We start from the raw sequence: 27,892 nt of genomic DNA, 5'->3' as shown, positions 1-27,892 counted from the left end.
TGTTTCTATGTGGTCTATGTTTTATCTATGCACATTAATCCATTCCATCAGCAACTTAATTGGCTTTGAAGAAGCCTTAATATTGTGGAAGACAGAACACATAGGTAGACTAAACTATGATTTTTTATGCCTGTTGAAATCCTCACAACGATCATGGCAACAGTTGCAGTGCTGGCTTCCTTGTGGAATTTGCAGCTGAGAAACTGAAGTGAAATTCAGAGCCGGTCTGAAGCAAAGTTGAAGAGCAATTGTAATAATCAATTACAATTACAAAGTACTAACGTTATGCTGTTTCTTGTCTCACTAAGTAGAGAGTAATGGGTTAATGAGTTCCTGTTTAAATAAGTATGCATATCTCTTTGCGGAAATCAACTGGTAACAGATCAAACACTCTTTAAGAAACGGTCACCTGACAGGCAAAGTTCATTTCTTACTGTAAAAGCCTCTCCTTTTAATTTTTAATGACGTTGCCTCTGCTTTTTGAGTGAGCATGTGATGCTTAGGTTATTATTACTTATATTCTTATAGGTCATGTGATTCAGATCTTTTTGAATCTGTTGGTTCCTAGCTCAGGCTCGGCTTGTTGTATGACCAGAGTCTGCTCTTCCTGAATAGGTCCGTCCCCCTCTGTGTCTTTTCAGGTTTTCATCAATAGTTAGAGGTCGTTCTAGGGAGTACAGCGTAACACATCAGTGAGTGAGTGGTATAAACTCTCTCTATCACAGCCTCTGAGTACACAAGTTAAAATGAAGTGTTCGGCGAGTTGAAGTTGTAGCAGAATCTGCATTTGGTAGTGGAGATGGTTGATCGGTTTCTTGTAATTTTGACCAGAAGTTTGTTCCCATGGTGAGAAATTGCCATTCTCTGAATTCTGAGAAGGGGAGTTGCCATCTCTCTGGGCTCATAGGACGATTTAGACTGGATGGGACTTTGTGAGACGTGTCAAACTACTGCAGAGGGCTGCTTTGTGCTACACTATATGCTTTCTTAGTTGCAGCCACAGATTAATTAGAAATGTTTTATTTCTCTCTGAAAAGACTCTGCTTATGTGCTACCATTCTTTTTTCCTTCTTACAAACCCTCTGGTTCTCTCTTGTGGGGTCATGCTGGGGCACCGCTCAGAACTAACAGCTCAAGGGCTCTTCAGACTGAGCCGAGCGGCTCCTCTCTCCCAGAAGAGGGAGCTCTGCGGCCACCGCAGTGCCGCTCCGCTGCGTCGGGAGGGCGGTGCGCTCCCTCGCAGGCCGGCGGGGGGGCTGTGCGGGGCTGCCAGCCTGTAGTTTAGCCCCCTCATCACAGATTCTCACATCTCACATCGGATGCGTGTCTGCCACCATAGCCTTAGTCACCTTTCGTATCCTATTAAAATAATACTCTGTTGAATGCATAAAGTATCAGCAAAAATGCAGAGAGCCCTTCAATTCCCACTGAAACTTCTGGTGTTGTAGGACCTCAATAGATGAAGAGGGTGCAGGTGTTTAACAGTATTATTCACTAAAAGGTAAACTGCGTGCAGAACTCCCTCCTCTGACGCAGCAGAATTCCTACTACCTCCAGAAAGGGCACGAATGTCAGAAGAGTCAACCCAAACAGGAAAAAAAGACAAAAAATCAGAACTGTGAGACTCCATTAAAAGCAATGTATAAATTCAGAATATATCCCTATGATGTAACACATCTGTCATTATTATAACCATGCCAGTACAGTCTTAAACTTCATATTGCTAGAAATACATTGCATGTCAGAATTTCGTTGTTCAAAGTGGCACTAAGGCAAACGAATAGCGAATGGCATCAATTGTGAAAAGCTGATTAATTTTATTTCTGTGAAAGATTGAGATTTCTTCAAAGATTTATAGAGGTATTTACTAACATACTGAATTTATTATGACTTAGCCTACACTCTGTTTTCCATATAGGTCAGCCAATGCCTGTTATGTGTTAAAAGCTGAGGAAACAAGTACAGGAAAAGAGGTTAAAGCCAGGAAACAAAAACCAAGAGGGATGAACAGTACAAAACCGAATACATGGTTAGCCATTTGTGATATGTCTGAAAAGATCAAAAAATATTTTGTCTTGCGTGTAAAAAAGCATGAAGAGAAAAACTGTTTGATGGATTATGAAACGTTGCATATTTCAAAGGTAAGAGAGCTATGCCTCTGGACTTGTGCTTTCTGTCCTTATAGGATTTAATTAGTTCTTGTTGGGGCTATATTCCACTCTTTTCTAGTAACACTGACCAGAAGAGATATACCTCCCTGCAGCCATGAAAGAAGCAATTTATGGGGGATATGAGGGTTATGTATCTCACTTTTTCCTATCCTCCAAACAGGCACAATGGAACTTCAGGAATACTTGTTACCACTTTTTCAGAGGTTGACTTAGTACGTGGAAGGGGTACAGGGCTTAAGCATGACCACATACTGTGATTTCAGAGGGAGTAAATGCTCAGCGGCCAGAGTTTTGTTTAAATTGTTTGCAACCTTTCACCCAGAGCTGAGGCGTGGGGCTCTGAATTACTGTGGCTCGGACAATATACAGGGCAAAAGCGAGACTGATGCCTAAACAAAACAGCCTTTATTGTTAATAGCATAGTGATTTAGGCGTACCAGTTGCCCATCTCGGAAACCCAGCTTGTCACTTATAGGCAAGGAAGGACTGAATGAATGATGGGCCTATGACTAACTGGCACTTTGGTTCATGGGGGAAAATGTCACCTGTGAAGGTGAGCTGCATCAGAGCCTGGGAGGAGAGTGTTACTGTAACCGCAAGAGAGTATGCTGGTGTTTATCCGTAATATATGAGGGCACGGATGTATGGATGGGAAAGAGCCATAGGGCCGCCCCCCCCCATGCACGCGGGGACGTGTGCTCGGGCTCAGGTATAGTCACGCCTGCCTAGGGCGAGGACCAGGCCTGTGTCTGCACGAGGGAGCAGCCCCGCACACCTCCGTCCTCCTCCCACCGGCGGCCGCCGCCCGGCCCGGCGCCCTCCGATCCCCGCGGCCCCGACCTGCCGCGGCCGGCCCGGGCTGCCCCTTTAAGAGGCCCCAGCGCCGTGTCAGCCGCCGCGCGGAGCTCCTTCCCGCCCCGCTCCTCCCCTCCGCTTCCGCAGCGCCGCCGCTCGGGCCGCCGCCACCGGGCCATGGGCAGCGGCGGGTAGCCGCTGCCGCGCCGGGGGGGCTCCCGCGGGGCGCTCGGGCACCCACGGGTAGCGGCGGGGCCCGAGCCCGGGGCCGCGGCAGCGGCCGAGCCCGCCGCGGGACAGGCCGCCGCCTGGCTGCTCCGCACGGAGGCTCCGGAGAGCGTGTGCGCCCGGAGGAGAGCACAATAGCCGGGAGGAGGAGACAGGGAAAGGGGCAGGGGAAAGGAGGAGAGAGAAAGAGAAAGCACAACACGGGGGTGGAGGGAGCGGAGGGCTCCTGAGCGTGGCTGCACTGAGGACCGTGCCCAGGACGACGGCGGCGGCAGGAGGTGGGTGGGTGGGTGGGTGGCGATATTTACCTTCCCTCCCCCGCCCCGAGCCTGTTCCTTTGTCCACCCGCTTGGAAACGCGCTGGGATCGCCGGGGTGGGAGCGCTGTTGTTCGCTAGTAGAAGGCCGGTCATGCCGGGGAGAGAGTAGCGAGCGCCCGGGGGGGCTGGGGCCGGCGGCAGCCGAGGGCGGCGGGGAGCCGGCACTGCTCCGAGGGTTGCCGCTCGCCTCCCGGTTCCCCTGCGCTGACCGTGACGGAGACGCTTTGAGTTGACCCTACTGGAGCCGTTTCTGCCTCTACATGTGAGATCCGGTTGGTTTATTCTCTCCACCTATCTCTCTCCAGCCTCCTTCCTGTATCCTCCACTTGCTCCCGTATGCAAAATGGTGGACCCTGTGGGGTTTGTGGAGGCTTGGAAGGCACAGTTTGCAGACTCCGAGCCTCCTAAAATGGAGCTGAAATCGGTGGGAGACATCGAACAGGAGCTGGAGATGTGCAAAGCATCTATCCGGAGACTGGAGATGGAGGTCAACAAGGAGAGGTTCCGCATGATTTACTTGCAGACTCTTCTGGCAAAGGAGAAGAAAAGCTATGATAGGCAGAGATGGGGTTTTAAACGTGTTTCTCAGTTGCCTGAAGGGGGTGCAGAGCAGCAGATCCAAGACCTGCATCATCACCAGTCTGCTGACCAAGATGAACATGAAAAAATCAAGTCACACCACGGGGAAGAGAAGTTCAAACCCAGGATACCCTCTCTGCGGAAGCTGTCTACCCAGAGTGATGGGTCAGACCTGTCGCCTTTGGACAGCCCCCATCACGGAGAGGGAGAGCAGGACAGGTGTAAGTACTACAGCGAGGAAAAACTGAAGAGAGTTGTGGAAGATATTGAGAACCGCTGCGATACAGATGGCTCTCCTTCAAAACACAGATCGGCTTCCACTCGCAGGCTAGCGGGATCTGCTGAGAAGGAGGGATCATTTGAACCTATTTCTAAGGAGAGAGGGAACAGCACCAGTGTGGCAGCCCTAAGATCCAATTTTGAAAGGATTAAAAAGGTCAATTCACATTCCGGAGATAACAAGGATGTTGTTGAAAAGCCCTTTTATGTGAACATGGAGTATCATCATGAGAAGGGTCTAGTAAAGGTCAACGATAAAGATGTTTCCGATAAAATAAGCTCCCTTGGTAGCCAAGCCATGCAAATGGAACGCAAAAAGTCCTTGCACTCCCTCCCTTCTAACATGGTACCCAGCTTCAGCGAGTTCCAGAGGCCTGCTTACAGGGGAAGGTCGTCAGAGAGCAGCTTTGGGTATGACGGAGAATATGAGGATGCCGAACTGAATCCCAGGTTTCTCAGAGATAACCTGATTAATGCCAATGGCAGCAACCGCTCACCTTGGCAGCCCATGGACTTCCAACCCTATCAAAGTGTCTATGTTGGTGGAATGATTGGGGAAGGAGAAGGGAAAGGACCTGTTCTGCGAAATCAGGGTGCAAGTGACCAGGAAAAACATCTCACTTGGCCCAGGAGATCTTATTCCCCCAGAAGCTTTGAAGATATCGGAGGAGGATATACTCCTGATTGTAGCTCTAATGAGAACCTTACCTCCAGTGAGGAAGACTTCTCTTCAGGGCAGTCCAGCCACGTCTCCCCCAGCCCCACCACTTACCGCATGTATCGGGATAAAAGCCGTTCTCCCTCCCAGAACTCTCAGCAGTCCTTTGACAGTAGCAGCCCACCAACCCCCCAGTCTCAGAAACGGCACAGGCAGCAGCAGGTTGTTGTATCTGAGGCTACTATTGTGGGTGTACGAAAAACAGGACAGATCTGGCCAAGCGATGGAGATTTGCCTTCTGGGAGATGTCACCAGGACAGCTGCTTTCATGGGGATACAGGTATGTACCAGCTTTTTGTTGAGTCTTTTAAATGTATGGAGCAGGAAATGGTATGAAAATGAACGGGAGAGGTTTTCTAGGTGACCCTGGCTGAATCGTTCTAAGGGGACAACTGTTTAATGCGAGAAGGCTGTGGTTATTTTGTAGTTGTCCTGTTTTAGGAAGGTCCTGCAGGGGTATATGTCAGACTGCATTTTAGGAATACAGTTTTGATTCCTAGATGGGTTGATTCAAACCTCTGTTGAGAGGATCAATGGGTCCCATGATAATCAGTTCCTGAAGTTTCAGTACGAACACTGAGGTAAAAGGGGGCCACAACTGTTCAGCATCCACCACCAGATTGTTCTCTCCCTCGTATTCTTGCACAGAGGAGTTGTTAAACTCTACCTTAGGGGTGGTAGTGTGCCAACATTCTACAACCTGAGGGTTTTGCTAGAGCTTTACCAGTAATGATGCTGCTCCCATAATCTTGTTTTTTCCTGTCTGTATTAATTGGAGCGCTATTTTCTTGTTCTGTCTCGTGTCATCCTTCAATTAGAGCTGATTGGAGGTGATGATCGTGCAACCCTGTTCTTGAAGCTTTCTGCTATCGCTAAGTGAAGGAAGAACTTGGAATATCAGGAAGCCCCGAGGGAGAGCTGTTAACTTCATTTCAGCAAAGTTTTTGTTTGGGGAAGAATGGGCAATGTTTGAACCTGTTCTTATATAAGCCATTCAGGCATGCAGGTGTGTCTGTGGAATTGCAGTGGGTTTGTAGTTGGTGGAAGAGGCAAACAGTGAACTATGTTGGTGCAGATAGATTTATTGAATGTATGTGGACATGGGAACCTATTTACCAAGGCAAGGCACATAATGTAAATGGTATCTTGTGCCAACACCACTGGTCTTCTAGGCAGTAAGTGAAAAACCATCAAATCCAGGAATGAAAAAAACCCAGTATGATTGTCTTGATAGACTTCTATCATTCTAAACCCACTAGATAACTCACAGATTTTCTTTGTCTCTTTCAATCTGTCATTTTAATAAGGGGTTAACATGTTATTTATCAATGTGACTGAATTCCTGAAGTAGTGGGTGAATTGAGAGGCCTATCAGAGATGTTGCCACGTTCTCAGGTTGTGTGAATTCAGTGTATTAGTTCCCAGAAGAGTAACTTTGCTGGAAGGAGATGCCTGGTTTTCCTTTCCCTGCTGATTGTTTTTTGCCAGCAATACTTTTGGGAGCAGCAATGAAGGGAGAGCTCTCCCCCCCACCCCCCGCTGCCGTCCTCACCGCCTGTTGTTGTACAGCTGTAATGGATGTTCACTGTACACAAAATCTCAGCACCCTGTCCTTACAGTGAGTTCTTCCTTATCAGACTGTATATACATTCTTGTTTTCTATCTGGGACTACTGCATTCTTGTTTGGTTTTCTACCTATATTTGTATCTTACTGGTAGTACTTGCAATGCAGGGGAGAGGCTGGATCTTCTGCGGGTTTAAACTGAGCTGCAGCCATCTGTCTCTGCTCCTGTTTACTGATGCTCTTTAGATGACTGGGAAGCCTCCTGGCAGTTGCAATTTTTGCAGAAAGAAACAAAGGGGCAAAAATAACAAAGGTTGATAAAGCTTGAGGATAAATTCAGCTTTCAGAAAGGCAATAGACAGTTTTTATTTTAAATAATTTAGCTGGGATGTAGTGATAAAAAAATGGGCAGCTGAAAAGTCAGAACAGTTACAATTCCTGGTTGTGTTGGAAAGCTTTGCGCCTTGTTACTAAGGATGACCATGCAGTTGCAGGCAAGGACAGAATGTAACTGATTCACCTTCTGCTTTCCTCAGCACAGGGGGTAACATGGCAAGCTTAGCAGGGACCTTCACCAGATGGCTAATCGTTACTGTCTTGCACATTAGCTGGTGGCAACTTTTTACTTAACCAGAAAGGCTTATGCCTTCAGGAGGACTGTGTTTCTGATTAAATCCTACTGAGCATAATTTTATATAAATTTTCTTTCCTGATTAGGAAGAGTTTTGCTCTGAAACCGATTGGCAGGACCTCTTTTTGTATATAACAAACAAAAGGCACGAGAGATCCCTGTGTGATTAGCTGGCTGGCTACCGTTCCCAACTCTCAGGCTCTGATGTGGACTGTTCCCTGACACCACCTGATAGGAAAGCAGTTCACAGATCCAGCCAGCTTTTCCTGCGCCTGCATTTCAGTCACTGGTTCTGCCAGGCTTCCCTGAAGTTTTGTGTGAACAAAGAGTGCAAGTTTGAATCACAGCAGGTTCTGGCCAGCCTTAATGTTAATTAGCATCAGATGGGTTTTTTTTAATAGTATTTGGCTTCTTTGTGCATTCAGATTTTTGTAGGCTTGCTGGCTTTGCTTTTCAAGACTCTGGTCACAATAATGCTGAGTGTGGCGCGGACAGGTGTGATGTGAACTTTCTGTCTGGCTCTGCTGTCCCAGTGCATCCTGAGCTTGGCCAGCGGACATGTGCTGTTTTGTCCAAATTCTTTCTTGAGTTCACAGTCGAGTGATAATTTTCTACTTTTGTATTACAAAGAAGGACTTAGAAGGAGGTCACCTAACTCTCAACCGAATGTGATGAATGTGATCGAAGCCAAAATTTGAATCTGGGTTCTTGGAGATGCATTATGAAAAACCTTAAATCAGGCCAAGGTAGTAGGCTTTCAGTCTTTTCCAAGGAGCAGAGCTTCAGAGTTGAGATTTGGTAATAACTGTACTTTCTATTAAATGTACTTAATGGATCCCAGGCAAAGATATTTATGTTAGGATGAATTATGTATCACTAATTTCCTCTAGTGGGAACAGAAAAAAAATCACATCCTAACTCTGTGTTAAGCCTGAATATTTTTACTATGGTGGTGGAGGAAGAACAAGGCTTTTAAAATTCTGTCTACTGTTAAATATTAGTTGAGAGACAGACACAAGAGAGGCCACCTGTTTTGCGTTTCTGCTTATAATGAGGGGGAGAGTTGCATAGTGCCATTATGCAGTGATGAGACCTCGCAATGGCCTCAGCTGGGTCAGTTTTTAAACTAGTAATAGTTTAATTGAGGAGCACACTTGAGTTGTTGCTTGGCTTTACAGTTTGCTTCATAAAATCAGAGCATGCTGTCTCATATGTGTGAAGTGACTTTATATCGGCGTAACAACATGGACACCACATAGATAAGGAACCAGCTTTACAGGTAAATATTAAAGGTGCCCCAGAAGCAACTCTGTTCCCTTGAGAGGACTTGATAGTGCTCTCCAGAGAGTTCTGCCAGCCTCTCTCTGTAGAAAGCTATCAACAGCCATAGTGGTCAATATCAGGCCTGTTTGGGGATATGTGTAATTTAATTCCATTGGGGGTAAAGTTTTGCTTATTTTAGCCTCTAGGGAGTGTGGGAGCCCTGAATGTCACTTTCTGAAGACCATGGAGTAGTCTCTGTATTTTTTGTGAGTTTGATGTAGACAGAGGAAAGAGTGCTGGAATTTGTCTATGCATGTGAACTGCAAGACTCAAAATTCCTGTTATCTCAGCTGAGCAGAATGTCATTTTAAAGCGCATACTTAGGGCTGTAGGTTCTTCAGTTTTTTGTATTCCTTAAATGCCTGACCAGACAGGCAAGCATCTGAATTTCCTGCTTTTAAGGTAATCCTTGATGCTACTTAATTTTAAAGCCCCAAGAAAGCATGCATTATGTCATCATGGAAGGACATTGTTCTGTACCAGTTTCTGCAAGGGTCTGTTCCTAAGTTACTTGCATGTTCTGATATCTTGGACAAGTTTCTTAATTTTGCTCTTCTTCCACCCACTATTGTATTCTGTGGACTTTACAAGATGAAGTTTGAAAAGTGCTTTGCTAAAAAGCAGTACAATGACGCCTCATGAGGGAACATGCCAGTGCTGTTGCTGCTGTTTAGAAACACGACTTTCGTTGAGCAACTGAGGCAGACTTCAGTCCACTGTGTAGTGATTCTTATCTGAGGATCTGAAGTGTAGGAACTGTTGTAATGTGCAGCTCGCTTGTTAATTTTAAGGGCTGTTGGCCTGCTGTCAGTCTGTGACTCTCCTTGGGTCAGGAATGAGGTTTAGATTTTCTCTGACACTTGTTTAGTTCATTTCGCTATTACTTTTTAAATATGTTTTAATCCTTTCCTGTGATGATCAGTGGATTTTCTAGGAGCACTGATGACAAGATGCTGTTTAAATGCTTCCCCCCCGCCCCTTCCAGCCATTTAGTGGCTTTTGAGATTATCAAGCTGCTCATGCAACCACTCCCCTCTTCTTAGACTGGGGAAGTGCAGAGCTTCCTCTTTCTCTGCCAGATTTCTCTTTCCCTCCAGCTGAGTTCAGTGGAATCTACGGAGCTTCTAGCTTTATATCCCCAGTGATGATAGTGGACTCTGCAGTCCTATTTGTTTGATTTGTTCCTTCTTCCACAAAGAGTTGCTAACCCTTGCCTCAGGCCTACCATAAGTAATGGCACGCAGAGAGATTTTGCTTTTGCTTTTCTTAGGTTCACCCTAGATCGTGGAGTTTCTCCCACCCCAACACTCAGGTTCTTCTGCAGTCACAAAGCACCTGCCTTTGAAGGAAGAGTGTAAACCAGCCCAGATAGTAGCTGCCTGATACTGGGACACCCTGGGGAACGCAGATATCACCTGATCTGTCTGTGTGAAGCTAATTTTCACGGTCCATAACAGAGATATCAAAGTGGGACTGGCTTTCCTATGGAGTAAGTAGAAAGAGAGCTATGAACTCTGCAACTAATGGGTGAGGTAGAAAACTGCTTGTCATCCCTGCATAATTGCTAACAGTTTAGAAGTGGTCTGGCAGTATCGATGAGACAGCTTTGTGCAGCTGCCATTGCCGCATGAGGGCCTACCAAGCAGGCAGTGACCTGTGGCTGGGTAGGCAAAATATAATACTAGTGCACACTTCAAGGTTGGGAGTGTTGTTAGAAACTCAAGGCTTGGACCAAGCTGCAAGAGAGCCATATGGATATCCACGCAGCATCCACGCTGCAATGGCCACAGACTAGAATGCTGTTTTGTATGCCAAAACAGTTGGACCTAGGTGATTTCAGTATGGTGCTTTCACAGAGCCAGGGGCTAGAGCCCTACAGCGCTGCACTGAGTGCCACACAGATGATGATAATACCCTTCGTTTGAGCAGGAAATGTGTAGGCAAGTAGAACCACAATATTAAGTCTGTGGTTCAGTGAGCTGCTGCTATGGTCCTTGCTGACTCTGTTCAAAGTACTGAAAAAGCACTGGTTTATGGCCAAAGCAGTTGAACTGACAGATGTGTATGAGCTGTGCATCCATTCTGCTTCATAGTTGTCACCCTCTGTCCAAATGGTTTCAGAGGAAAAACACAGAGAAGTTGGTGTTCTGTGTGAAATTTTGGTCCTGCCCTGAGAAGAGGCAGGGAGAGTTGGGAGCATCCATGGGCTTACTGCCTGCCCCAGTGTGCTACCTCCTCTGAGATGGAGGCTTCTTCGTAGGTGGCTAAAGGAAAAAGAAGAGAGACAAGGAGTAGAAAAACCTGATGTCATGGTACAGACATGGCTGTTTTTCAGCTGCAGAACCAAAGGTGAGCAAGGAAGCGAAGAGCTGAGGATGGGGATGAGCACAGTAGAATTGGCTAGGGTTTGGAGCTAATGAAGGGACTGGGCTGGTGGAGTGAAATTAATTGCTGTATGGAGGAACAGGCAAACGTGTGGAGAAGGTGGGTCTGTCTTTAGGTTGGTATAAGCACTGACAGGTATAAACTTATGAAGTGATTTACTTTTGGGTGTAGGTGATGGACTTCAGAGCATCGAAATACATTTGGGAATGAGGTGCTTTGGTCTCCCGTTCTCTTATCTCTAGCAAAGCAGTTGCACATGTGTGTGGTTTTAACCTTGAAGATTTTCACTGCTTAGTTAAGTATACGTGACGCTATGTACGGACTTCCAGAGGTGCAAAGCTGGAACATTTTACTTTTGATTCTTGCAGTTACGCTATCTGCTATTGCATTGAGACAAAGCAAGCTAGGAGTTTACCAATTTGTGGAATTAATTGCTGTACCACCTTTCCTAAGTGCTTCCATTCATCTAATCTCTCTGGTTTAGATATTTGGAGAAAGTGATAACTACTGTGTTCAGTCACTCCTTCATTGACAGCTTGCTTTTCACTGCCACCGGAGGAAAGTTTCACTGAGGTGTGAGCAAAGGGAGTAAAACGAGTTGGGTGGCATGGCGAGTAGGCATCCTGAATAACAGACTTGGGGAGGGGGGGAGTAAGATTTAATTAGGAAATTTGCTAAAACTTCAAGTGGGGGTTAGGAAATGCTTATCTGAGTACTGTGCAGCACGCTATTGCTAATGATACTGACTTAAAAGAAGTGTTGGGAGAGGGGAGGGTGATTCATAATCTAAGTTTGGCTTTGCAGGCTATCTGAAAGATGGACCAGCAAAGGAGTCAGAAGCCCGTGAAGGTTCGGGCCCCAGTGATAGTCTGGAAACAGGCTATCTAGCTTCTAGTTGTAGCACGTTTAGCAGCTTGCTTTCAATGCCCTCAGTCTCTCCTCAAGCTCTTAGGGATAAACGATTACTGTGCAGAGGCAAGGGGGACCTGTATTTCAGCTTCAAGGAATTTTGGAGGTCAGTCCATAAAGGTTAATGAGGTGAGACTTGGCAAGCTGTTTGAGGAGAATTGCTCCATTTCAATTACCATAGGGAAGCATATTGCTGTTCATGAAAATCAGACTGTTGATGGGAGGCACAGCTTATATGGAGCTTGCTTCCCCCTAGAGAAACCAAGACTAGCAGCTTTTTTTTTTTTTTTTTTTTGACTGTGTCCTCTTTGATTTGTTTTGCCCAGTCAGATAAGCACGGAAGGAACAATAAGGACCTGATCCTGTTCTTTCCCTGATGAAATATCATTGACTTCAGTAATCTTTTGCTGGCACATGTAGGAAAAGAAATGGTGTTCTGGTACAGGTGAATGGCAGCTTCGCTGTGCAGATAGGAGGGGTAGGCGGCAAGTGACAACAGAAATGATGGAATGGATTAGTTTGGGTGAACTCCATGTGAAAGAAGTGCTTCCAAAACAAGAATTTGAGTGTCTTAAGTTACAAAGCAGGTTTTGGCCAGCTCACTGATAACAAAGTAGATTGCTTTCCTGATCATATCTTTAAATTATATGTGACGTGAAAGTAACCATAAACTGTAAGTAAATCCTTGAATGTCGTTCTGTCTTATTGCTGAGGCAGTTTCACATTCTTAACTTCTCTAAACTTGTTTTGAGTTGTACTGTATGTGTTTTAAACAGTAAAACTGTCCAGTGTAGGATCAGCATGGTGTATTTCTGTCACAGAATCTGGTTGCAGTTTGCAAATCTTCCTGTTACTAAAATAACAAAAGCATGTCTCTCTTTTGTCTTCTTCCCAGCTGCCAAAATGGTATCTCTCAGACCCTTTCTTAACGAGGTTATGGCTGATGTAGTAATCAGATTATTGCAAATGTAATTGGAATCTCTGTTTCAGAGAAAGCTCTGCCCAAACATGGCAGCTGGAGCTGAGTTAGCTGCTCATGGCTACACGAATACATGAGGAGTATGCGTGTGAGACTTCACAATGATTGCCCTGTAGGAAGAGTGAATTAGTAAACTTCAGTCGTCTTGGCTTGTACTACTGAATTGTGCCTGTTGGTATTGCAGGCCTGTTGCCTAGTTGTTATCTTCTGGTTTTTTTGTTATTTGCAGTCGTTTCACCAATCCTTGTTGCTTCTGGGGTTTTTTGTATTTTGTGGAGGGAGCAGTTCTTTTCCAGGGAGGGTGAATCCACCACAACCTTCCTTCTTTTAAAAATAATATATTAAAAAACCCCATCATCTTTTTGGAGCTTCTGCCCAGGTTAGGTCTGGCTCTGATGGATCCAAAAGCCCCAAATTACTTGCAGATTGGTCTGAGACTAGAGGAGAGTAATGACTGAAGCAGGCTGCTGTGGATCACACAGCACTGTCTGAAATCTAAGAAGCCAGCCTTTGTAGTAGTTACTTAATAGTGAGCAACTCCTGTTTGGACTCGGCGGCTCCTCTCTCTGTCTTTGTGACCTGTCCTTGATGTGTGGAGAAATGCGCTGCGCAGCCTTGGCTCACTATGCCTGTTTACTCCTTCTTAAGGACTTCAGATTATTCCATGCTTGACACTGAAATGCAGCTACTTCTGTGACGGGATATGTGCCAGCTATTATGTTATCAGCAATTATATAGTCCCTTGGCTGCAAAGCTAGTAAGGAGTGCCCATTTTGAACCCACAATATGGGTGAGGCTGGAGCAGGCTCTAGTTGTTAGGATAGTTTAAAAAAAAAAACAACCACCACCAAAACCCACCATAAAAAGCTACAAAAACCCAGCAAAACCCTCAGTTACCTACAGTCACATCTGTGTGTTCTTTTGAAGTGGGCCAGCAGCTTCCTAGAATAATCTGTTCTGAAGAAAAATACCTCATTCCCCAGAGTATCAGGCTTCAAACGTGTCTGAGCTGCTAAAAAGTAAATGTGATTGGTCTGTTATCACTGGGGAGGTGTAACATAGAGACACAGAGAACTGTATCTGCTGCAGTCTACAATTACATAGCATGGTATGTTTTGCCCAAGAAGACAGTAATGGCCTGTCAGCCTGGCTGGGCTTAAGGCTTCCCAAAAGAGATTAGATTATTGTGCTTCGTATGAGCCAAGGCACAGAAAAGCATGTTTCTGTGACTGTTAGCATCCAACTGCCTCAGTTCATAGCAATCTTCATTTTTGCTTCCTGGTAACCTTGCTCTGTTCATGGAAATTTTTTTTTATAATGGTCAGCACTGACATTACCACATGAAGTCTCAGCAAATAATATGCTGAGAAAGTGAGTGGATAACTGTTGGAAGACTTCTGTGTGTTTCCACTGTCCTTGCCCTTCACCTCTTCTGCAGACTGTCCCCCTTGTTTGGATCCTTCTAGGCGGAATGTTTGAGTGTGGGAGTTCCCTTCCCTTTCATGGGTGTCTTGTATACTTTTGCTGACATTCTCCTGAGGTGGCCGTTGGACCTCTCAGTCTGGTGGGAATGAAATCACTGTCATCACTCGTAAGAAAATGTAGTAATGCCTCAATCTAGCAATTCTTTATCATTGTCTTTGAGGAAGTCTTGGTATTTGGATAAATATATTTGTCTTTGCTAACTGTACTAATTACTTACTTGAATTTGTGAATTAGCCAGCAGAGAACATCCTGTTGTAAACTTTCATTGAGTTCTCCAGTCCAAGCCTAGTTGTGGTTGATACCAAGCCCAGTGCTTAGTTGTGATTAAAGGTGCCTTGGATGATGGCAGCCTGCACCTCATTGGTGACTGCAGTAAAGAGCAGCACATCTTACAGTCTGTTCCTTGTTTTACTTTTCTTGTTTGGGTTTTCGGTTTTGTTTTTTTAATAAAAAGCTGATGAGTGAAATCTGAATTGCAAAGAGGAAGAAAATCTGACAAGCTGTAATCTTGAAAATACTTCCTTCAGCCTTGGGACATACACCACTTCTCTAGCCTAATATTGGCCATCCATAGCTCCTGATATGGGGTGGATGGGTGTCGGGAAGAGAATCCTGTAGCCAAGTCCAGAGTATTGTCTCAAAGGTCTCTTGGCTTGCTAACTTGCTGGAACGCATATCTCGGCTCACGTAAACATGTTCCTCAAAGGCCTTCAAGAGCTGCTTCTAGCTATGACAGAAAACTAGTACATTTAAAACAAGCAATACGTTGCGGGTAACAATCACCTGAATAATTGAGTGAACCTTTTGTTCAGCCTTTTCACCACTAGCTTCTTTCCTAAGGAACTTACCCATAGGTCTGAAGTATGCTGTGAATCATGTAGCTAGTTTGGGTGTTCCACGGCCTGCTGTTGCCCCCTGTCCTAGGAGACCTGTGATTGGAATGGCACCAAAAGGCAGAGGTTACTAACAGAACCGCACAACGAGCATGTGTCTGATCAGATGGAGGGCTCTGGTGTGGGGGGAAGGGGACTATGTGTTTAGTCTTCAAGTATCTTCAGAAGAGCCAGCATGTGCTCCCCTCCACATGGAGCCTGGGAACCACTTGCTGTCTTATGTGAACACAACAGTTCATTGTTTTTCCAGCACAAGGGCCTTTGGCAGAACTGACTGATGGTCCCCATGGTTTTTTCTGATGATAAGGATCTAGAAAATTCCCTGGTTTTCCTTTGGTATTTCAGGTGGAGTATTGAGCTACAGGCCTCGCTGCCTTCTTGAATTGATCTGTTCCGAGTGACAGTAATGAGACGCTGATTGCAATTTTGAGATTGTTTACATGGTCTGATGCTCTTGTCATTCAGATGTGGGCTGGGTTCTGCTTCATGTGAGTGCAGGAGCTCTGATACCTTATGAATTTAGATCAGGGCATATTGAAAATTATTTTCCACTTTCCTGTATTCCCTAAGTGATGTTTGAGCACGTAGCCCAGAGAACGCAGACCTGTCACTGCAGCCATTTAGTCTTTGGAGAGGCACTTCCTCAATTTCCTGAAGGTCCTCCAAAGCACAGCTGAGCAGTTGCACAAACCCATAAGCCTTGCCCTTTGCAGTTGTTGAGACACCACACTGCTTTGTATAGAAATATATACATAGGATTTATATATCACTTTGACCCTTTCTAATCCAAACTGATTTTGCAACTTCTCTGTGCACTGAGTGAAATAACTTTATATTAGTAAACCAATGGTCCAAGGTAACTAAAGGTTTGGAGGTACTGAAGTACTGGTTACCATGACACCATATCAGAAACTTCAGATTGATGCTGATCCCTCTCCACTTCAGTATTAGGGAAGAGAAGATGATCTCGCTTCTCCTCCAGTAGTAGCACTTTTCCATCTTGCCAGGTGTAAGAGTGGGCAGCACCCTGGAACAGAGCTGCAGCATCTGTAAGTCTTGGGAGGAGACAGTATTAAAGTGGGGGACATGTATCCCAGGAGGATGTAGGAGACAGAAGGTCCTGCTGAGCCTCCGCCTCAGAATGAGGGGTACATCTCAGCCAATCTCACCTCAGCAGAGTTTTTGTAGATGGTTGATAGTATCACAATGCTTCTTCTAGTACCCCCCACTATTATCCTGAGAGCTCCATGACAACGGCTGCAATGTGACATTGATTTTATCTTTATACTTCTGTTTTTGTTCAGTGTCTTTCACCACTGAAAAGGTCTGCGTTGTACTGAAAGGTTCCACCAGGGAGGCGAATGGGTGAGATAATGCTGAGCCCAGCAGAGGAGAAAATCTACCGCTGCCTAAGGTCGAGAAAGAACTGGCTCTGCCTAGAAGCAGCAGGCGCCTATACCTGTGCTGTGGAGGGCAGGCAGGTATTGGTGCACCAGGCAGCTTCAAACGAAGCCCTACGAGCATATCCGAGGGAGTGGGGTACTGGAGACACCGCCAGTAAAGTCCACCCGGTAAGGTGGTAAGCCTCTGAATTCCTACCGTGCAGTCATGGAGCTGAAGGCAGCCTGCTGTTACCAGAGCCTTCCTGTACTGCTAAAAGGGTTCCCATCAGGAAAAAAATATTATCGTAATGGAAAAGAGGTACAGTTTGGAGTAACTAGCAAGGAAGGAATGAGAGAGTTTACTGAATTTTGATTTTTTTTTTTTCCTTGGATTATTGTTTTTGTTTTATTTAACAGTTGGACACAGCAATGGCTACTCTTTGAGAGCTCTAACAGTATCTCGGGAGAATTTTTGAAGTGTGGGTTTGATCTTTGACTTCAAAAGAGCTGACAGGGCTTTCATGGGTCTAGGTTATAAATGTTTTAAAACTTACACGCATGCAGCTTATGCTGTCCAGTTTCAGTGGCAGCACTGCAGATGTGGCTGAGAGCTGTCTGTGAGCTATACTAGGCAGGCAGGTCAAAAACGTAATTCTGTTTTAAATTTTCTCTTATCTTTGGGAGAACTGTGTTAGCTGTCCATATGCATCTGCCATGCCTCCTGGGCGGGTGCTATGGAAACACTAATGCAGTTTGGAAAGCATTTTTAATTTAGTAATTCTTTTAGCGCCGCTCTGCTTCTGCTGTCTTAAGAGACAAAAAGGCAAGAGAAAGTGATAAAATGGTGTTTACATTAAAACATCAGATATGCTTTTTTTCAGTTTGTCCAGTCCTCTGAGGTGGGGCTCTGTCCAAATTAATTTTGATTAGGTAGGGGCTTTTTTTTAGTATGAATGAAGAGAAAAATATGTCTGTGATGTTTTTAGAGTATCTGAGACAACAGATGCCTTCCATTCAGCTGGGTGATCATCTGCAGCAAACTGAAGTTCTGTTACACCGTGGTGCGATCTTAGCTGTTGTGTTTGTGTTCAGCAAACACGCCCTAGTCCTGACCTTGACTACCCCAAACTTATTCAGGCTTGAGCACTGACCTACATATTATTTGTTGTGGTCTCACTGTCTGGTCAAACTAAAGTACATACTAATGTGATCTAAGCTCTGCTTTGCTTTGTGCTCGATATGTAAGCGTAATAAAATTCATACTGCAGATAAAGGGTTACACATCTTTCCACGTTGGTGCCTGTCTTCCATTTCAGTACCTGTATGCAATCTCAGTATCTCCACTACTTAAAGCAAGGAGACTTGCATATCTGTTAAGCAAGTGCGTTCTGAATATATGTGTGCGCAAGAAAAATCTGAAGAGGAAAAATTTTTTAACTTAAACCTTTTTTCTAGGTGTTTCAGACTGGTTTCAATGTATGTGCAAAGATGCACTGATGCAAAGATACAAGCACCCTTGTAAAGTTCCACCTAAACTTTCTAATGAGTTGCTTCTTGTAATTAGATCAACAGCTGGTTAAGGAGACATTCTGATGTTAACATTGGTTTTGCCATTAATGGACACTTGCCATGTGAGGCTGGTGCAGGTTGCAAGTAGGCTTGTTTAATAAGATTTCGTAGTTGGTTGTGGTTTTCTTCTTTGTAAGGAAACAAGTCATTTGCAAGTTTGTTTGTTTGTTTTCAAACACATGTAGAGAATTAAAAGTGAACTTTAAAAGAACAGCAGCCTTGGTTTTATAACAAGCTTTTATGTTATATAGTAATTTGCATAAATAAATGTTCAAGTGTTTTAACAAATATCCAGCTCAGTCTTTTGAGATGCTGAAGCTCAGGCTTCTAGCTGAACTTCGGTGAGCCCTAGTGTCCTGCAGCTGGATTTGGTGCATTTCTCCTGGGCCACGCTTCTTTTAGCTAGAAAATGGATTAACTTCCTCTATATGTATGTGTTTAGAAATGAGTTTATATATATATAACTTCTAAAGGCAAATACTGTAAACAAGAAAAATACAAAACATGATGAAAAAACTCAGCACTGCTGCTGGAGGCTTGCCCTTTCACTGATTTCTACAATTCATATACTTTCTTACACTACTCCTTTCTTTCTTTCTTTCTTAATTCTGTGTTCCTGTTAACTCATTCAGTTTCCCCTCTAAACAATTCAGTGCAAAGTCTGGGTTGCATTTGGCTACCTGTGGCTGTGATTGGTTCTGCTTATGTGTTGATCTCTGTTTTTTCCACTTTTTACTTTTTTTGTTGTTGTTTGATTATTTGTCTAAAATTTGAAGCAGGGGCTGCCTTGTCTTACAACATGTACTTGTATGTGTCTTCCTGTATTTTCATATTATGCCCCTTGAGGCTAGGTCTTGATTTAAATTGTCTTTGATGATAATGCTTCATGCTGTGGCATGCTGCCCTATCAGTTGTGCCAACAACTGTTCATTTGTAGGCTCATGCTGAGAACTGGATCATGGAATTTATCTGTGAGGTTGGTTTTGGGTTTGTTTGGTTTTGGGTTTCTTTTCCCCCCAAGCCAAAACCAAACAAAAATCACAAAACTCCCCGACCCAAAGCCCCAAACCCCTTTAACCATGGATCTCATCCATTATCCTCACAAATGTTTGTGTTAGAGCAGCAACTGATGAGTTGGTGTTGGAGGGGAGAGAGTATAATGCCACGAAAGACAACGTATGCTTAAACCCCTAGTCTGTTGGTACTCTGAGGTGGTTAAAACATATAACAATGGGAACATTAGTGCTGAGAAGTCATGTTTAACTTCAGTAATTTCACTTCTGATTAGCCAGCTGCTTTGGGATTTCAGGAAGAGGTTGGGGGCATCGTTTGAGCAGAGCACCTCTTTCCTAGTCAGATGCTTTTTTTTCTGCTGGTGGGGGGCGGGGAAGAAGAGGCAGCCTAAGGGCTTGCGGATGTTTGAAATAGTCTGTTTTGTAGAATAAGTCGAAGTAGAATGCTAGGACTGAAAATGGGGTAAAAGATATATTTACATTCAGTATTGTTTGCGAGACAGCTCAGATGACATCCTAGTCCATGTGACTGACTCCCCTTTCAGCTACCCATGTAAGTACCTCACGTTTTTAATTATTACATCAGCAAATACACTGACTGTTTATGGCCAGGAGAAATAGAGAAGAAGATAGAATTATTCCTTTTTACTAAGACTAAAAAAAGTCTCTAGCTTCTGCTAAAAGATTGTTTAGGTCATAAATCATCTGGAAGGAGGACTGTACGGATGTCAGGTCAGCACAGCTTTAAGAGGAGAGTGGATCACCTTAAGTAACGTGCATTTGGTTTCTAGGAGTGTATGCGTGAGTGTTCATGGGCTAAGATTTCATATTCTTTTTTATGATGTAATTACTGCAATGAGACATCTGCAACCTTACATCTTACAACTACGTAGTATGTGAATATTTTCCCTTGACGAGTGTTTTTGAGGAAGGGGAATTTTAGGGTTATTGCTAGGCCTTCTTACACTTGTTTGATTTGAAATATAAAATGTCATTGTCCTGGCCTAATACTGCAACTAAGACTTGTGTCAAATAGAATGATTTACTTATAAAGGTTAGTCTAAAACAAGGAGGGGGCAAGGGTCATTAGGAGAAAATACAGGTAGCTTACAGCATTGAAACATCTTTACAATTTCTCTTTTCAATTTTACTTAGGATGTTTACTTGACTCACAGATAAGATTTCTATTTTGACCTGTGAGTGCTGGCTCTGCACAGATTTGTGAGCTCTTCTGACTTAACTCAGCTGAATTCCTGCCTGTATAGCATCCAGGTGCTAGATTTCTGGCTTCCAGCTTCTTTTGCGCTTTCTGTTCTTGTTCAGTCCACAAACATGGAAAAAAAAATGCCCCACCCTGCTGACTCATTGTGCCCAGAGCACTCCCTGTGTTCCTGAAATAGGATTCATATCTGAGGCAGTTAGAACAACTCAACAGGCACGGGTCTGGTTCTCTTCTGCTGAACCTCTTTTTAACATAGCTGGTTTCTTCTCTTAGGCCCATGTGTCTTGTCTATGTGCTCTACCAGGCCTCAGCCCCAAGGTGATTTCCTTATCCCGTATTCATTTAAAGGGCTTTTGCAGCAAATACAAGTGTTGTAGAAATCAACCAGTATGTAGAATAATCCTTTTAACAGGTTTATTCTGATACTCCATTGGGTATTTAAGTGGATTTAACTGCGTCATTTAATACGTCCTTGAAGATGGTTCCAGATGAAGTGTGCTGCTGTCAAATTCTGTCCTGTCTCTGTATGCATACCAAGTGTGCCTGGGAGATGTCAGGCAGTGCTGTAGGCAGCGGGGAGGGGTTGCTATTTATAGGGGAAAACTAGGAGTAGCAAACTATTTAGGCTGTTTACCGTCATGCTGTCTACAGCTTGGTCTCTCAGATAATACTCAGAAAGTCTAGTTGCTCTGCAAGGACTCGGAAGTTACTTCCCTGTTACAAGGACAAACTCATGATGTTCTCTTCTCCACCTTGCACAGGATGCAGTTGTCTAGCAGCTCATCCCAGGGGCAGCTGTGCTACTGTATGTGTCCCTTTAGCTTGTTTTGCTTTGGAATCAAAGGACTGTGTGAAGGCAAATGGCAATTATTAATTCTTGGTTTTAAAAATACACAAAGTGACACACTTTTTCCCTTTGATTGAAGTAAATGGCAGCCTACTTCTTCCCATCAGCCTGTTGTGCAGCCCTGTTCTAATGTCTCAGGTTTTGAGTTCTTGCAAACAAGTGCGTCCTGCAAAGGGCCATATTTGGCAGTTAAAAGAGTCAGTAAAATGCCTGGAAAAGAACATTACAACCTTGAGCACAGCTCTTTGGAATGCAGCAGGTTCCTGATAAGGCAAAAATTGGGTGGATGAATGTTTTTCAGAGAATCAGGCCTGTAGAAGGGAATAGTGTTTGAAATGTTACGAGTCCTGTCTTAACAAAACCTACCATTTTTAATTAAGTGTACTGAAATATAGTTTTAATTATATTAAAGTCAGTGTGAAACTTGAGTAGGGTCAGTTATTTACTTTTAAAAGGATAACTTGTCATTTCAACATTATAAAGTGCTGTTTTGAAGGTAGGCTTAAAAATGCATATAAGGATCCTATATCTAGCTAGGTAGCGGGGAAGAGAAAACTCAGTCTAAGATTTTCAGCACAGAAGAGGAAGGATGCACACTGTTAAAACTGGATTTCTCTTTCCAAATCTTTCCTTGCACTATTATAATCATACGGGCTTATCTGCTCTTGGGGTCTGCAGGTGTTCCAGAAACATGGGTAAGTTAAACTATCAATAGCCTATTTATCCAGGGAAAGTGAGTCTCTGATAAGTCCAAATAAAGTGTCCAAGATCAGCTACAGATGATAGGTCTGGGATCTTGGCTCTGAATGTTTGTTCTTAGTTGCCTTCTGGTCTTGTCTTTCCATTATTGCTGCCTTTTTGTTGGCTTATTCCACAGTTACTTCAATGATAAAGAACCATACTGGTGACCACAGCTTCTTTTATGTAACCAACCAGCTATTTTTTAATTACTAATGAATGTAAATGGACTGAAGCTGTAAAGGCATTTGTGTTTCATTACCAGAATCCCTGCTGGGAAGCTCTTCTGTCTTTGTCTTTCTCTCCAAATGTTTCTGCAGCACCCAGCACAGCAGAACCTAGGGGTTTGACTTTTGTTCACTTACTACGGTGAAAGTGACACTTCTTTTGCCCATAACTGTTGTTAATTGAATGATACATTGCAATACAGAAATTATGTGGCAGAAAAATATTTCAGAGAAGTCCAGTCTGTTCCCCCCCTGAGCTTGCTGAAGAAATCAACCCAGCCTCTAGCTCGCAACAACAAAGGAGATAGTTTTCCTGTGCTACAGGATTGACTTCTAGACTAACCGGCTTTTCTTATTTACATTTCTCCAAAGGCAGATCTGTATATTTGGGCTTTTCTGGGCGAGTGGGTTGATGCTGGTTTGGGGTTTTGTTGTTTGGTTGGGGTTTTGTTGTTGGTTTGTTGGTTTTTTTTTTTTTTTTTGGAGGGGGGGATGGGGGGGTGTTGTTTAACTGCTTGGAAAGGTGCATTTACAGTAAAGGTAATTTGTGTTTCAGATTGACTTACTAACCAGTAAGTTCCTGCCAGAACAGTACTCCCCCTAAATTTTAAAGCCTTCCAGGTAGGTGTCATTAACATTCTCTTGTAAAATCAGTGAGAGAAGCTGGTGTACTTACTCAGCAAAGGAACGCAGCTGTATTGTGACTGTCGTATACTAGGGACGCCTAGAAACTTTCAGTTATTCCTTTGCAGCAGCTTTGCCCAGGTTCTCACTGTCTGGTGGTCTATTTATACTCCTTGTACCTGTTTGGCCTCCCCCCGCCCCCCCAGTTATTATTTCTAAAGCTCCTTTACTGGGCCCTCTGCTTGTTCTGCTCTTAAGGAGAACTTTAAAATCTTAAGTTAAACCAGCCTTTGTGGTTGGTCTGTTTACACTACTATCAGAAAATAAGGTGGTACTATTCAAAGGAAAAAGAAATTCCGAGCCCCTGGGGAATGTACCGTGTGAGTGGAACGGTACCTACACGGATCTTGACGTTCTTGTGAATAAGCCCTCCTGGTTTTGTGCCACCTGTTACTCACCATAGGCTTTTAATCATCAGGGCGCACCCTGACACGCAGGCGTCAGTGTCATAGGCTTCCACAGCTGGGCAGTTTGTTAGAGAGGAGTAGAATCTGATTTTGAGCTAGTGTTGGTAGGATTCCTGCCCTTCCTAATGCAACGGAAGGGAGAACTTTATTTCAGCATGGGGGTGTTGCTTGTATCTTTCGGGTTATTCTCCCTTTTGCCCAGCTGTGCACTCTTTGAGTTGTCAATACTGAGTCTAGTCTACCTTCTGATACTTTGCTATGATTTTAGTTTTTTTTTTTTTTTTCCTTGACCACTGAGATATGTTCATTTTTTCAGTCCCATAAAGTAAGATTGCTCCCAGGTGCAGGGCAGAAGTAGAAATGTATCTTCCTCAGAAGTGGTTGTGGTCATCTCAGATGCCGACTTACCTCTTTGTTGACAGGAGTTTTTGGTTGTGGTGTTTTTCTCCCTTCTCAGTGCCCTTTACCATACCAGTCTCTCCTGGTCTCCTGTCTGTACATGCTATCCATAGTTTAGTTTCACAGGTGATTAGTTACCTCTTTGGTGTTGATCTCTCTATCCTGAGCTTAATTAAACCTTAATTGCTTTCTGATACCTGGGTAAGATTCCTTTCTGTTTATGATTTGCAGCTGCACGAACCAACACTCACTCATTAGACTCGCATAGCCGTATAATTGAGCCCACACTCTCAGCAGTCTTCAAAAACCAGATGTATTTTATTTCAGAGTCTTTGTGTCCCTGTCTCAATGATTTGCTTTTTAGTCTTTCCCTCCATCCCCTAGCCATCATCTGCTGCTGTAGTGCAAGGTATCGTCACCTTTGGGGCAGCCCTGCAGTGGGACTGGGAGGGGGGAGGGGGGAAGGTTGCAGCTGTAGCAGCAGACTTGGGGAGGCTGTGCATCATATGAACAGGAGCCTGTGAACTGCGGAGGGGGCTAATGGACTTGGCAGGGATGCTTCTAGCTCCATTTCTGCTAAAATGATTATTGTTTATCCTTCATAGATAGTACATGTAATTGAGAGTCTCAGGTGGCTGACGGGAGTCAGGCTATAGTAAAGAAGAATGTATAAAGGGAGAGCAAATAGCTTGAGATATCTGAAAGGGTGTTAAAACAGTAAAACATCCCTTTATCTACTCAAAGCCAGCGGTTCTGTTACCCTTAACCTGTGATACTCCATGTGGTGGTTGTCCCCAGGGGTCACTTCTCCTGTACCTCCCCTGTAAGCTGCAGAAGAGCTGCAGCTGGACTGAGTAGCAGTGTCATTGTAGCAACTCTGCTGTATCTGAGTTACTCAGCAAGTACAACTTTTATCAAGAAGGTTTGTGAGACTGCTGCCATCGAAGGCTTAAGGAAAGGGCAGTAGTTCTGTGGTTTGCATCCTTCTAAATTGCTGGCAGGGCTTCCCCAATCTGTTCTTTTTTTCTGGGTGTTTTTCTGAAAATTGGGCACCCAGTACTGAGGTGGTGGGGAGACAATGTCTGCAAATCAACAGCATCACAAGAAAGAATACCTGGGTTATATTGCTCTGTTTTAACCTCTAAAAACTGCTGTGGCACCATTTCTAGGTGTAAGATATAGGCAGGGGTTTTCCAGAACAAGTTGTTTGTGATCCAAACTGGACGAGTCAGAGGGGAGGGTAAGTAGCTGTCACAAACCAGGATGAATAGGTTGCCTGTCTGATCCATCCTGACATGTCTGCCCTGTCAAAGCTGTCAGAACCTGGGTATGTACTGGAGGATAAGCCATATTTACATAACATCTTGGAGGGTGTGTGAGAGAGAGGTGAGGTTGAGAGGAGGGAAGAGATGACATTTAATCTCTTGCTTGCTGAACTGTAAAGGTTTGCTTTGTGTTGGTCTGCTCCCCTGCACTTCCCTCCTACTTTAATGGCTGTGATGAATGACGAATCGAGGCAGAGCAGTGAAAACAGGAAATAAAATTCCTCAAAAATAACTTGTGGGAAGGGGCAGGAAGAAACTGTAAATACAGGAACCCCTGCTTTCATGGGGCAGCCCCATAGAGCAGCTAGTGGCTTGTCAAGGAGAAGGAGCTGCTGTTCTCTGAGGTTACCAGGTTGGTTCAAGACCACCTGGTCTTGAACTCCTGGCAGGGTGAGAGAGACCTGAAAGTAGGGGAGCTGTGGTCTGTCCTGCATTGGTTTTGTTGTTTGGTTTGCTGTTGTTTCTTTTTTAACAGAAGGTTTAGAACTGCTTGTCTTGCCTTGACTACAGTGTGAGTTTTGGATGGGATGTCATTTATATTCACATATTTTTTTTATAGGCTGCAGAGGTCCTCAGTTTTCGCTGGCTGTGAGAAGCTAGCATTGCTTCTGTATTTTCATTCAGTTGTTCGAGAGCAGACTGAGTTAGCTATATCTGCGTAGGGAGAGCGCCATTTAGAGCAGTTGGGGCTGCTCAGCAGGAGCTGTTTTGCCTCAGACTACTTTTCTCACTTTGCTGACTCTGGGCCCTGCTCGTTGATTGCTTACAGGGGGTGGGCGAGTCACAGTTTTGTTTCACACCAGCAGAGTTAGTGTTTGCAGGGGAGTGGGCAGAAAGAGTCATGATGGATGCAACAAAAGCCTCTCTGCCTGTTGAGCATTTTAGGAGGCATCGTGATGCTGGTTGGCACCATTGAGGACTCAAGGTTACCATGAAACTAGATGAGTATTTCTTGAGGCAGTGAATCCTGCTTACCTGGAACTGGTAAACAGGGTTCTTCTAAAGCATGCTCCAATCCAGCCTTCCTCGGCTCCCGTCTGCCGCTCATGTTACTGGGGTCGGTAAAAGGCAGTTTGCCTTCTGACTGCAGAGAGTCCTGTTGCACTGTGATACAGGAAAGCCTGAACTGAACGGGATACCTTTGGCAGGGCATGGTACAGTGGAAGAAAGTGGGACTGTTGAGAGGGAATGTGCTTTGCCTCCTTGCACTTCTGTCATCTTCTCGTGGAAGATGAAGACGGTGACTTCCTTTGTAAATTGGTTTGAACTTAATGCAAAGGGAGATGAATCCATGCCAGAACTGCCTGTGAGTGTGTCTGAACTCTGCCTCATGGCAGCTCTCCTCTTCACTGGGAACAGCCAACAGCACTACAGAGCTCTGGCTGGATTTGCTTGTTCCAGTTAACTTGCGTTTGGATGCCTTTCCTGAAGCATTATGGGCATGGCCTTTTTTTTTTTTTTAAATCTGTATGAATAAGGGAGCTCCAGCAGCTGTATAATATCTTCTCTGTAATAGCTAGAGGGAGAAAATAAGTTATACGGATCACTACTTTGAGGCTTTTGTTCCAAACTGGAGCCCATGTTAATGGAAAAAGTGGTCTCCTGCCTCTGCACGTGAACTGCTAGGTGACGTTTGGTCGGTAATTGCGTGGAGTGGCAGCAACTTGGATGCTGCAGAGTCCTGGGCTCAATAAAGTGATACAAAGAAGGGCAGGTGACAGATTGGATAACCTGCCTGCTTATTTCCTGTTTTCTTGTGACTTCTGTTGGTGGTATATGGATCTATAGCAGTGTTTAACTGTAATTAAGTCACTGTTAGAGAAATTTACCTATGTATATTTTTTGAGAGTTTCAGCCTATTTTAGCCACTACTTGTATATTTGTAAACGTAAAAGTTTGAGAAACACTGTTAGGCTGGCTCTTACACTCTCACCTCTATGCAGCTCTGCTTCCATTCTTGGCTTCCTCAAGAGTGCTGCTGCTTATGTATTTGCCCCATCTAACCCCTGTTAATCCAAGAGTTTAGTGCTCAAACTTCTGCTGCCTGGCCTGCCTCTTAAGTTTGCAAGGGTGCATGCAGAAAACAGCTGGTAGACCAGCTGACAGCATTAAAAAACAGAAGGTGCTGTCAAAGCTGAGCTGGTGTTAATTAACTGAGTTGTGCTATAGAGTATTAACTCCAGGCTTAGCTTGAAAATTGCAGGATGGGCCAGTGCCCGACAGGAGTGTGGTATGTCTACATTTGAGTTTAACTCCTTACTTGAGTTTTAGAGGGGTAGTGATTGCTTAGCCAGAGGAACACAAGAGAATGAGGGGGAGGTGCAGAAAAAGTTCAGAAAGGGAAGGCTAAGCATGTTATATTGATTCTCCTATTGTCCCTCCCGCAGTTGCTATGCTGCTTTGCTTATAATCTTCTCTTACACTTCGAGGATTGGAGGACTTGGCTCCAGGGAAAACTGTAGCTCTTCTTGCTTCATAGATTCACTTGCTGCTGCCACCACCCTCTTAACTTGCTGCATTCGGTTCCAGCTGGGGTCTGCTCAGAGCTTTCACCTGTTCAGCTGCTGCTCCCCTTCTGTGGCTTTTCAACTTGCCACTTGTCCTGATCCACCTGTTGCCTGTGGTATGGGAGCCTGCTGCACACCCCACTGTGGTATCTGCCCGCCGAGTGCCTGGCTGTGGGGCAGGACTGAGACCCTCCGGCAGCATGCCAGCCCTCGCAGAGTGCGTGGTGGCACCGTGGGTTTGTTCCAGTTGTTAGTCACCTGGATCTTGCCAAAGACTGGCTGGTGGAAGCTGTGGGTTACTATGGCTGACTAC

General features: G+C 44.5%; 1 protein-coding gene across 3 annotated transcripts in view; it reads left to right on the top strand.

The window, feature by feature from the left end:
* The first annotated feature begins 3,227 nt into the window (after nucleotides 1-3,227).
* The window catches only part of BCR (BCR activator of RhoGEF and GTPase), a 105,309-nt gene continuing 80,644 nt past the window's right edge, over nucleotides 3,228-27,892 (top strand). Inside the window, exons 1-2 of one of the 3 annotated variants that reach the window (XM_075110792.1) lie at nucleotides 3,228-3,472; nucleotides 3,819-5,369. In XM_075110792.1, the coding sequence (XP_074966893.1) occupies nucleotides 3,857-5,369 (1,513 nt within the window). In that variant the 5' untranslated portion in view covers nucleotides 3,228-3,472; nucleotides 3,819-3,856. The remainder of the gene's footprint in view (nucleotides 3,473-3,818; nucleotides 5,370-27,892) is intronic. The other 2 variants (XM_075110793.1, XM_075110794.1) reach the window with 2 other exon arrangements.

Source organism: Phalacrocorax aristotelis, chromosome 15 (assembly GCF_949628215.1).
Source record: "Phalacrocorax aristotelis chromosome 15, bGulAri2.1, whole genome shotgun sequence".
NCBI classification, from domain to species: Eukaryota; Metazoa; Chordata; class Aves; order Suliformes; family Phalacrocoracidae; genus Phalacrocorax; species Phalacrocorax aristotelis.
This window is presented reverse-complemented; position numbering and strand designations above follow the sequence as displayed.